Source organism: Mustelus asterias, chromosome 5 (genome assembly GCF_964213995.1).
Source record: "Mustelus asterias chromosome 5, sMusAst1.hap1.1, whole genome shotgun sequence".
NCBI lineage: Eukaryota > Metazoa > Chordata > Chondrichthyes > Carcharhiniformes > Triakidae > Mustelus > Mustelus asterias.
Window position 1 is genome coordinate 82128555 of NC_135805.1, and position 12620 is coordinate 82141174.

At 40.7% G+C, this 12620-nt stretch overlaps 1 protein-coding gene across 2 annotated transcripts in view; it reads right to left on the minus strand.

Annotated features, from left to right (window-relative positions):
• Nucleotides 1–3035: 3035 nt before the first annotated feature.
• Nucleotides 3036–12620, minus strand: part of runx2a (RUNX family transcription factor 2a) — a 102981-nt gene continuing 93396 nt past the window's right edge. For both annotated transcript variants that reach the window (XM_078212916.1, XM_078212915.1), the window contains one exon: nt 3036–7817. In XM_078212916.1, coding sequence (XP_078069042.1) covers nt 7339–7817 — 479 coding nt within the window. In that variant the 3' untranslated portion in view covers nt 3036–7338. The remainder of the gene's footprint in view (nt 7818–12620) is intronic.

The window sequence follows — 12620 nt, forward strand, 5'->3', positions numbered from 1 at the left end:
AATCATCTCAGTTCAAGGACAACATTACAGATGTTCTTCAGGGCAATATCCGAGTCTCAAAATTCGTTAGTTGCTTCATCAACGACCTTGCCTTCAAAAGGTCAGAAGTGGTTTCTCACTGATGACTGCACAGTATTCAATTCCATTTGTAATTCCTCAAATTACACATTCCTGAAATGAAACTGTGTGTCCGTGTGCAGCAATACCTGGACAGCTTTCAGTTTTGGACTGATAAGTGACTAAAGTGTCAGGCAGTGGCCATCTCCAACAAGAGAAAATCTCATCATCTTGTCTTGACAGTCAATGGCATTACCAGCAGCAAATCTCTCACCATTAACATCCTCGGTGTCACCATTGAGCAGGAACCTAACTAGGCCAGACACATACATAGGGGCTACCGGAGCAGGTTAGAAGATGGATATTTCGCGACGAAGGACTTCACAAAGCCTGTCCACCACATAAAAGGCACAAGTCAGGAGCGAGGAAATATTCTCCACTTTGTTGGATGAGTGCAATTTAATAAGTGTGAAGTGATGCGGTGAGGAAGAAACAACATGGAGACGCAATATTATATCTAGATAGTACTGTTCTGAGGCCGGTGCTAGAATCGAGACACCTAGGGGCACACATTCACAAATCATTGAACGTGGAACGACAAGTTGCTAGGGCAGTTCAGAAAACACATGGGGCACTTCGTTTTGAAAATAGGGGCACTGAATACAAAACAAAGAAGCCAACCTAACATTTACAAATCTTTGGTTAGTCTTCAGTTGGAAACTTACTTAAAATTCTGGACACATACTTTTTTATTCATTCTTGGAATGTGAGCATCACTGACAAGGTCAGCATTTATTGCTTATCCTTAATTGGCCTTGATAACGTGGCAGTGAGCTGCCTTCTGGAACAGCTGCAGTCCTTGTGGTGTAGGTACACCCACGGTTGTGTTAGGGAGGGAGTTCCAGTAGCTTTACCCAGTGACAGTGAAGGAACAGCAATATAGTTCCAAGTCAGGATGGTATATGGCTTGGAGGAGAACTTGTAGGTGGCTCCCATAGAACATAGAAAAGCTACAGCACAAATAGGCCCTTCGGCCCACAAGTTGCGCTGAACATGTCCCTACCTACTAGGCTTACCTATAACCCTCTATCTTACTAACTTCCATGAACTTATCCAAAAGTCTCTTAAAAGACCCCATCGAATCCGCCTCCACCACCACTACCGGCAGCCGATTCCACGCACCCACCACCCTCTGAGTGAAAAACTTACCCCTAACATCTCCTCATACTCCCCAGCACCCTAAACCTATGACTTCTTGTGGCAACCATTTCAGCCCTGGGTAAAAGCCTCTGAGAATCCACTCTATCAATACCTCTCAACATCTTATACACCTCTATCAGGTCACCTCTCATCCTTCGCTTCTCCAAGGAGAAAAGACCTAGCTCTCTCAACCTACCCCCATAAGGCATGTCACCTAATCCAGGCAACATCCACGCATCTGCTGCCCTCGTCCTTCTGGTTAGTAGAGGTCATGGGTTTGGAAGGCGCTGTCAAAGGAGGCTTAGCAAGTTGCTGCTCTGCATCCAAATGCAGAAAGGATATCAAAGATTCTGGAGAGAATACCGAGGGTATTAATCAATATGAAACTAGATATGAGGGACTTCAATTATTGGAGAGTTGGGAGAAGTTGGGATTTTTCTCCTTAAAACAGAAGAGGTTAAGGGGAGTTCTATTGGTGATATTTTGCTTGCATTGGGAGGGCCAACTGCCATGTGGAGAGAATGGCCGATTATTTTTGGAGGATGTCCTCCTTCATGGGAAATCCTTAGCCCAGGCAAGGGGGCACCGCTGGAACGACAACCTCTGCCCCACCCAGCTTTCCAGGGCCTGGCTTCACACTATCAGCTTGCCTCCTGGACTTGCTGGCTGTTCTGTCTGGAGACAATACACATCTCTTTAACCTGTGCTTAATGCTCCCTGCACTCACATTGTCTGTATCTTTAAGATCTGGTTGGTTGTAGGGATTCGCATTCTAATCAGTATTCTGTAACTTGATTTTGTGTCTCTGTGCCCTGTTTGAGAGCAGATATCCACTCCATCTGACGGAGGAGCAGCGCTCCAAAAGCTAATGGTATTTGCTACCAAATAAACCTGTTGGACTTTAACCTGGTGTTGTTAAAACTCTTACTGTGTTCACCAAAAGACTCACCTGTCTTTGAGGCATCTCTCCTTGGAGCTGCAGCTTCAACGATGGCCATCACTAGCTGATATTATGAATGGTGCAAGCTGCCAGCAGTTCTTGTGGGGGGCGGAGGGCAAGGCAATTTCTTCAATTGGATGGTTACCGTGGCAATAACCAAGGGCAAAAGCATCCCACTGCACACTGCAGTGAGGTCCTCGGTGGTGGGACTTCACTCTCTATGATTCTATTCATCTGTACTGTGGGTAAGTTGTGTTCTACTAAAATTAGTGCATGTGGCTATGCTGGTATTGTCATAGTCTTGCCGGTGCCTATTAGGAATTTTGTATTGAACAACCCTGCACCAAAACTGCAGTGCCTGATTGACTGAGCATTTCCCCAAATTCTCTGGTTTTGTATCAGATTAGTAAGATTATGGAATTAAGAGCGATGATTCCATAATCCTGCACTGGAAGCCAAGAGCCATTCATGGGAGCAGTGGATGTTAGAATTGAACCTGCTATTGTTGTAATCCTATCCCTGCCCAATGTTCCCTACGCCCATGCCCGACCTGCTGGAAAAACAGTCACCCCTCATATGCCAGCCAGCCCTGGAACCTGCCTCCATTTTAACAAAGGTTATAGAAAATATGAATAGTGCACTAACTCCTGAAATACTTAACTCTTGTACAATGGTCCACTAGGTGACTTGGACACATAAATCTGAATATCATTTCGAGAAGATTTATTCACTGACAACCAGAGGTAAACAATACACAAGAACCAGGGCAAACCTGAATTCCACAGCTGCATATCCTTTGCAGTATCTTAAAATGATCAAAGAACATAGATGCAGACTTAATAGAAAATGCCATTTTATTGAGAATGAAATTCAAACTTAAATCAATGTTACAATCATGACAATATGTCAGACAAGGAATTTTGCGGTTCGGTGACACAAAAACCATTACCTTAGCATTGTTCCCTTTTAAGACATAGCAAAGTGATTCATAATCAATGATGGCAATGGCTTGGAAACACAATGCATTTGTACAGTATATTCAGTGCAAAGCAATTATTCAATAACAGCAATAAAAAGCTTGTATTTATACAAAAAGTAAAAAAAACAGAGTAAAAAGGCAGAACTGTAAGTATACCTTTGAAATCAAAACTGCAGAATGTTGTCTGTTTTACATACACAAAAATATGAACAGATTAAAATGTATGCTCTTTTCATGGAGCTCAACTATCTATGTGGTAATTACATCAGAAAGCTAGGATTTCCATTTCATGCCTACAATCACAAACTAGAAGAATACAAAATATGAACTGTATCATAAACTGCTGAAATTATGATAAAAGAAGCCTTTTTAATGTCTGTAAAGAGAATTCAGGGTTGAAGATAATTGGGTGTACCAAATCAGAGATGGATGAGGCTTGCCTAGGTCCTATTCAATGTTTCGAGTTGAAACTGTCACTTTTGCCTTTCAATCTATTTAATAAATAATAGGATAAAGTGTTGCTTTCCACTACAATTTTGAGAATATTGCTTTCATAATGCTAAACAATCATGTGCATGTTTCAACGTGGCAGTCACTGGGAGCAAATACAAATATTTTGTTCTTTGTAATAAATGGTTAATAAGCAAAGCTTATTTTGCCACCAGTACCGGCCAGTTACATTAGCAGAGTGACTGTTGATTAGAAAAACTTCAAAGTTTTCTGAATTCTGCTTGACACAATTGTGCTCATCAATTATTAATACGAGTTGCTAGGTTCGGCAAATACTTTGATCTATCACGAGAATCAGTGCTTCTGCTCTCTTAGCAAGAATCCCATTACCCAAGGTCTAGAGGAAAGCAGATTAATCCTTTCACCAAAACACAAAACTAGAGGTAGCTTTACCCTGTGGTTCTGATTTGCACTGCTTCGTTTTTTGTTTGTTTTGTGTCTGATGGTATTTCACACCTGCAGTACTCCAGTAATTGACATCTTCTCATCACAGGATGTCGCATAGAATGATGAAATGATTCTCAATAGTTTAGCAGAAAAAAGAAAATGGAGAGACAACAACTCCAGTATTCAGTGCTATCCCAAGAACTTCTGCAGAATCACATCTCATCGGTGAAGGAATTTATTATTTGGCGAACAGAATGAGACTCATATCTAAATGCAACATTTCAAACATGAGTGTATAATATTGTTTGTGATTGCACAATGCAATTGGAGTGATTTGAAGCTGAATTCCTTTTTTTTGCTCATATATAATACCTCAGATTATCTACTATCACGATATAAACAAATAAAATTCTTGGTGTACTGTAAAGTCTATTAAAGCACATCTCCATTAGTAACAAATTTATCGGCAAACCATCGGAGGCATCACATAACTGCAGCATAAATGATAGTTTGAGTTAACAGTCAGTACCATAGAAAATAACTTTATCCAAAACCCCAAAAGATGTTCACATCTGCAGTAAAAAATCTGTTCCCAATGGAAAAGCGATGAACACATTTTGTTTGATGTCCAAAATGTATGGCGATTATTAAAACCTTTGCTGTAGGGAATTAACCTGGTGGATGCTGGATCTTTCTGGATGTGATACAAAATGTTTTTGACTGTACAAAATCTTAAATTTGGTTCCAAAATCGCTGCCTGCAGCTCTACAAATATCACATCCTAACAAAGAATGTTCTTTTTAAAAATCACTTTATATAAAAAAAATCATATTTAAATCTTTGAAAGGCCATCTTAAGCAATAAAAATTACATTAAACAAATAGAGTACCTCTTATTAAATAGGTAACAGCCTGCACTGGCAGTAAGATTTGATTAGTTCAACCTTGAGTTGTGTAACCTGACACCTGCTTTTCAAGTGCTGCTGAAAACTCCTGAACTCATTACCTGTACAGATATATAAACGTAGACTGGTGGTTGGCTTCAAGCTACCACTTGGAATAAATAATATCAATAAAGTTGTCCAGCTTTAATGTAAATCGGCCATATTGAACCTTGGGTCCACAAAAGCATGCTTCACACAAGAAACTTTGCAGTTTAAAAAAAAAGAATTATATCTAAATATTGAAAAATATTTGACTTTATTTAATACATAAAATAGTAATGTCTAAGTTTCATAATGGAACAAAGCATTTGAAATTTAAGGAAGCATTAGGATAAGTGAATATTGCATTAACGTACCTCTCATCTATTTTGTGCTTTTTAAGTTATAAAAACGGAATACACATTTCCAAATGTAACCTAAGCTAATTATTTGATTTATCGGTATTTCAAGACTAATATCTCAAGGACCTGGGTTACTTCTATACATAGTGCGTTCTCTATTAATGTACATGTAGAAATGTACTGTTAAATGTACATCTACACTTGTGTTAATAAGGAATGAAGGCCTTTATAAGACTCAGTTTGATTTGAGAATAAAGAAAAAAGAACTTAGATTAATTTAGCACTTTTCATTGTTTAAATTGATTGAAAGGAAATAGTGACCATAACAGCATGTCATTTAGTCGGCAGCAATAAACAAAAGGATTTGGGTCAGGATTCTCCCAAAAGAATTTGCTTCCAATTTCCTTCACGGCTTTTGAATTTTGATCTCTTTTTAGAAAAGGATTTGAGCAGCAGTAATAAAATGACACAAGTCAGATGCCATTTTGTGCTCTCAACTTCACTACTTTTGTAGATCCACCTGATCCTAATCATTAGTATGTAGATTAATAACCACAAATACCAGAAAATTTGAGTTATTATGGGGCAAATCGCAGGGGAGGGTTTTCATCCTTATATTGATAAACAGTTATATAGGAATATGACTGGGTAATGTACTGTTGGGCAGCAATGTACCCATCCCTTTATTTATCAAAGCTCTGCATCTGTCAGTGACATAATGATGTTTCTTTGATTTGATATCTTTAAGAAGGCCAATTTGTCAAGTAAAACACTTCTGATTCATACCTCAAAGAAATCTAGATTTTTCAAAATGTGACTATTTAATATACAGGTTTTATTTTTAAAAAGTATGTTTTCAGAGAACTTGTAAATTAGACTGAATGATTTAAAGGCAGGTCTTCCACAGCCACTGACATGAGCTACCAAGAATACTCTATTTCCATTATGTTACTATTCTTATGCATGCACAAATATTTAGTGATTAAACCATCCTGGGATTCTAAATATTTCAGGGAAAATCTCATGTACTTAAAGTAACCCATTTGAGTATATCATGACAATATTAATAACTTCCACCTTTTTCAAGTATGCAGACAACAATAGATACTAAATTGTAATGATGCTACAGTAGACATTACTATTTTAAGGTTGCTATGTCACCATGAAGGAGGCATACAATTAATGAGTAAACAATATTCAATAGAAACATTAATGACACTGAAGTAAAGTGAGATTTCTTCAAGCCAGATGACATTTACCTCGTTTGAGACTGGAAAGCAATTTTCTTTGAAACATACACAAAAGCATTTAAAGAATGCAAAAACAGACAGTCCTTTTGAAATCTGCAGTAAACATTCAATTAACAGGAATTCTCAGATAAACGGCACTTAGAAAACAACTTTTTTTCTATTTACACTCGATGGGGATCTCTCAAGAAATTGATAAAGAAAAATTCTGCCCCTCTATGCATAGTTACAACTGAGTGCATACATGTTTCTGATACCACTATTCTAACAGTGAACCGTTTTTCCCATAGACAATTTATAAAAAAAAATAAAGTGGATAACTATTTCTTGTAGGACTTTTCATCTTCTTAAGCTTAGAGTCCTCTTATTCTTCTTGTTTTTAGCCACTTTTTCTTGCTACTTTCAATGTTGTTCTAATAATGCGTTTATAAATTACTGCAATTTTCACACTGTCAGTTCTGGGAAGGCCCATCTTTCTATAACAAAACAGTTTTGCTGAATAGCTAGAAGTTCTTCATATATTTGGACAAGATAACAAGTTCACTCAAGAACTTATAAAAAAGCAATGTGATGTGCATATCTTGATCAGTACAGAAATGTCTTCAAATACTGTACCAGTTCTTTCACTCAACAGTCTTAATATGATAAGATTTTCTTCCAGTTAAAAACTGTATAATAGGCACTATTTAAACGTTGACTTCCTTTGCAAGCTGTTGTTATAAGGAATCACAGAGTTAGTATGGTCTCCAGACAGACTCATCAATCCTCCCAGTGGAAGTCAACACAGTGGGAGAATTGCTGTGGCTACCATCAGCATCTACACCATCATTTTGGTTTGGCAGGTTTGGATTAAGGAGTGTACTGCCAGTTGATGCACTGGTGCAAGGTGGCAGCATTCTGGAGGGGGAGCGTTCTCCCCCTGCCACCATGGAGAATTGGTAAGATCCAGAAGAGGTGCCATAATAGAGATAGGGTGCACTACTGGTCTGGAAAGGTCCACTTTGGTTTGGGGATGAGCCAGGATAGGGCGGTGGTAGGTAGGTATGGTAGTGTGTAGCTGCAGACATACCCAAAGACATGCCAGTTGTAACTGGAGTTGGTGTGTAGGTGAAGGCAGCTGGATAGTGCATTCGGGGATTAGGAAAACGGCTCTCTGTGAGGGAGGAAAGCCCAAACTGTCGTGGGTCTGAGAAGGGACCAAGGTCTGTAGCACCTACAAAAGAAAAAAGTGAAAAACATATAATAACTTGCAAATCTTTCAAAGAAGCATTCATAAATCATCATTATATGGTTAGACATTAAGTTAGATTGTAATTTGCATCTAAACATCACGTGCTGTAAAATAATATGATTATTTAAAAGACAACCAAAAGGGGCCAGTCAATCAGAAGGTGACAGCTCTCCTGTACTCAGTAACTCCATTTTGGAGGTGGTGGCGACAGTACTACTTTCACCCAGGGCCCCAGATCAAGGAGGGACCTAGGCACAGGTGAGTGATGGTGGAAAGGGAGTCATAGGCTGGGGGAAAATTGATTGTTAGCTTCCCCACCATTTCTGGAACCAATGTTGATCTATAAAAGTAGGTACCCACACAAAAAGTAAATTACTGGGGCCATTGACACCAACAGAAAATTAAGCATTACTTTAATATTGTCACACAAATAGCTGGCAGATTTAGAACGTTGGCCAATAATGAGACTGAAATTCTTGAGCAGTAATATGAGACCCAAAGGGAATACGGTTGAATAAATTCCAAGAGCATTCACGAATGCTCTTTATGTAATTCTGAGACCTTTCATAACAAAAAATATATATTCTTTTTTAAACAGAACCAGCCTCCTCTGCTTTATGTTGTACCCTGTCAGAAATGACTCCAACATGCCAATCTGAACTTTCCATTTTAGTTTTTTTGTCTACTTTACATCGATTTCAGCCCTTATTTTGTAAATTATTCTAAGTACTCAGAGATCACGGATTTGTTGATTCTGAATCCATGAAATGACATAAAAAATCTCAAAGAAAAATTCTGTTGTGCTATTTGAGGAGCCATCGTGAAAAATCTGATACAATGAGCAACATATAGAGAGAACTCTGTGTGTATATTCCATTTGAGCAGGAGCTATAAATAACATGCATTAAGTATCAATTTATCAAAAGATTTTCTAATGAGAGCTTCCTGTACTGTAGCTGTAGGCTAACAAAATAAGTACAAAGCTCGTTGTGTATGTGGTCCCCACAGTTCTAGTTAAACAGAAGTTAGGTAAACATCTTAGAACTATTTTCAACTATATTTTTCCTGGAGGGAGTACAGTTGTTTTTATACTGTAATTAATATATATGATTTGTTGAAACACATTCCTGAACTAACTTTAAAGGAAGTCTGCACATAAAACTGAATGGAATGCATTATTACTTATTAGTTTGTGCCCAAACAAAAGCAGATATCTTAGGTAAGGAATGCAATCCTTTCTGCAGTATGTCTGGTATGCCCACTCTCAGCATTCTTTTACTTAGGGGGTATGGGGTGTGGCCAGTTATGCTCAGCGACTTCCCTCCTACATCCTGTCTCTGTAGCCCAACAAATGCCAGGAGTAGGTGCCAGCAGTTCTAACTTATGTGTAATGAAATAAGTCATACAAGCAACTGAAATGAACTTTTAACGTCATATACGGTTTGGTGCAGGAGGGGTATGTGTTGGGGAAGGGTGGGTGGTTTGTGGGGATTGGGCTGGGGAACTATTTTAACAACTGAGGACACCCCACTGCTCCCCCTCCCCCAGTCACAATCTATCCTAATCTTCCCAAGACTTTTAACACAAGTTTTTTCTTCATGTGCTTTGCAACAAAGGACACTAAAGAAGGCAAAACAGTGAATAGTTTATTTTTGTTTATTGGATTGCTGTCTATAATTGCATACACTATGGCAAAGTTTTTGTTGCTGTCTTTGATCGCAGGATTTTGGTCAAGGAGATGATATGACTGGAGGTCGCAGGTGAATGGGAAGGTGTGGAATAGTGGAGCAATGGTAATGAAGGGACGCACTTACAGCCAACCCATCTGGAGGGAAAGGGTCTCGGATGTCTCCTCCCTGCCTATTCCCGCTTCTCCCTCAATGCTGAACTTCCCCTCTCCACAGCCTCTGCTCTATCTGCCCTGTCATGTTGTAAACCAAGAGGTACTACAACTAGAGCCTCCATGCCTGTTGCAGCCTTTGCACGGACAGGTCATCCAATCCTCTGCCCTCCCTGTGAAGATGTATCTATACAACCTGCCAAATCCAGCAACTGACCACAACATCTCCAGAAACAACTCCATGGTACTTTCATAAACTTTGACATTGCAGAGGTTAGTCTAAATCACCTTGCCTGCCAGTTGGATGTCTGGATAGCAAAAGGTGCTTGTGCATGTTCCCACTTGCATGTACTTTTGTGAGTAAAAAAGCACATGCATTTAGTGAATCTGCACAGTCTAAGGTCCAAGAACATGTGGCAAATCAACAGGTTGGCCAGTTGCTATGCTTCTGGTGCATGCACAGCACTCTCAAGCTGACGCCATTCCCAGCATCAGGCACTGTGTGAGGCATGCCAGAGGTGGCCAGAAGCACTAAATGTACCATTCCGAGGGCCTCCAGCTTCCATAGCTCAGCCTTCAGCAGCGCTTACAGAGTTGAATTTCTAGCCCTTAATGTTTAGCAAACCATCACGTTATTACCTCATTCAATCTTTTACACCCCATAATTCTAGGTATGCCAAAACTACCAGCACTGCGAATCAATTCTGGCCTGGCTGTTTCTGTCACAAGATTTTACTGCTAATAGGACAATCTCCTCTTTATCCAAGGTACAAAGACATAAGCTACTTTGCAGGGATACCCACTCCTTTTAAAAATGCATTACAGCTCTAAAGTATTTGTCATTGTTCACATGTACAAGTGAATGTGATTTAGTCTGCCACTTGTCCAATTATCCTGTCTTGCAGTTTTACTATGCTTTTGTAGTTGTGTGTTTTGAATATGCTCCATTTTGCTCTGGTTTCCTATTTAATTTTGTTTTTACAATTCAAGTTACAATTGCATGGATTAACGCTCCCTCCCAAATTTAACCCTTTCTTTTAGACCTCTTCTTTTGAATGCATTCATGCAGAGGTGGAGTTTCACGTGGAAGGAGAGAAGGGGAAATAGTACCAGAGCACCAGCATCCCCACATGTCCAGTCTTTCCACGTAAAGTTAGAGTGGCCCCGATTTCCACAGCCTCTGCCTGGCAGGAATGGGGCTGCACTAGGCCTAAAAAAGCAGTGTGCCTCCTACCACCCTCTCCCTCCTCCTGGTATGGCTGCCACCATTCTTGACCGCCAGTGGAACTGACTGGCCAAAGGGCCACCTGGTTGAGTTGGAAGGCTGCTTTTCCCATGCAAAAAGGTTCCTGCTGGTTGTCGAATTAAAATGCGATGTTGAGATACAGACAGAGTAAGAGTTTTAACAACACCAGGTTAAAGTCCAACAGGTTTATTTGGTAGCAAATGCCATTAGCTTTCAGAGCGCTGCTCCTTCGTCAGATGGAGTGGAAATCTGCTCTCAAACAGGGCATACAGAGATATAAAATCAAGTTACAGAATACTGATTAGAATGCGAATCTCTACAGCCAACCAGATCTTAAAGATACAGACAATGTGAGTGGATGTAATGCTCCCTCCACTCACATTGTCTGTACCTTTAAGACCTGGTTGGCTGTAGAGATTCGCATTCTAATCAGTATTATGTAACTTGATTTTGTGTCTCTGTATGCCCTGTTTGAGAGCAGATATCCACTCCATCTGACGAAGGAGCAGTGCTCCGAAAGCTAATGGCATTTGCGACCAAATAAACCTGTTGGACTTTAATCCGGTGTTGTTAAAACTCTTACTGTGTTTACCCCAGTCCAACGCCGGCACCTCCACATCATGAGATACAGATATACAGACCATGACCAAAATTTTACTTTGCTTGGCGGGTGCACACCCAACCCAGAAAATGTGTAAAATGGCACGAGAAGAGGTCGGGCATGTGTCCCAACGTCATCACCACCTCACACGATATTTTGGTCAGTGGGCGAGATCAGAAATGCGCCCACTGACAATCAAGAATCATAGAATCATAGAAACCCTACAGTGCAGAAGGAGGCCATTCGGCCCATCGAGTCTGCACCGACCGCAATCCCACCCAGGCCCTACCCCCACATATTTACCCGCTAATCCCTCTAACCTACGCATCTCAGGGGCAATTTTAACCTGGCCAATCAACCTAACCCGCACATCTTTGGACTGTGGGAGGAAACCGGAGCACCCGGAGGAAACCCACGCAAACACGAGGAGAATGTGCAAACTCCACACAGACAGTGACCCAAGCCGGGAATCGAACTCGGGACCCTGGAGCTGTGAAGCAGCAGTGCTAACCACTGTGCTACCGTGCCGCCCACTAACCACTGTGCTACCGTGCCGCCCACTAACCACTGTGCTACCGTGCCGCCCACTAACCACTGTGCTACCGTGCCGCCCACTAACCACTGTGCTACCGTGCCGCCCACTAACCACTGTGCTACCGTGCCGCCCACTAACCACTGTGCTACCGTGCCGCCCACTATAAATGAATTAAACAGCAATTCACTGAGATTTTATGTTGCCCACCTGCCTTTACATTTGGCGGGCAGGCTGATTGGCAAGGCGACCTTTACGTTTTAACTACAACCTCAATCTAGGCTGGACAAAAGCCATGGCTCAAATAAAGCGGCAGCCCACAAGCTCCCTTTTCTCAGCACCCACACTCCTCCCTCTCACCCACTGCGCTCAGCCTTTCACAGAGCACATTTCACACTAAATGGGTATGAATTGGCCATCCAGCATAATATCACGTCAACAATGTGATCTCGGGTGGGAGAATGTTTCACATCTGCACCCGCCTTCGCCGACTTCAGGCGTACCCAGAACATAAAATTCACGTCCATGTATAATTAGCATTAGAGTCTGAGCAGTCTAATTAGTAA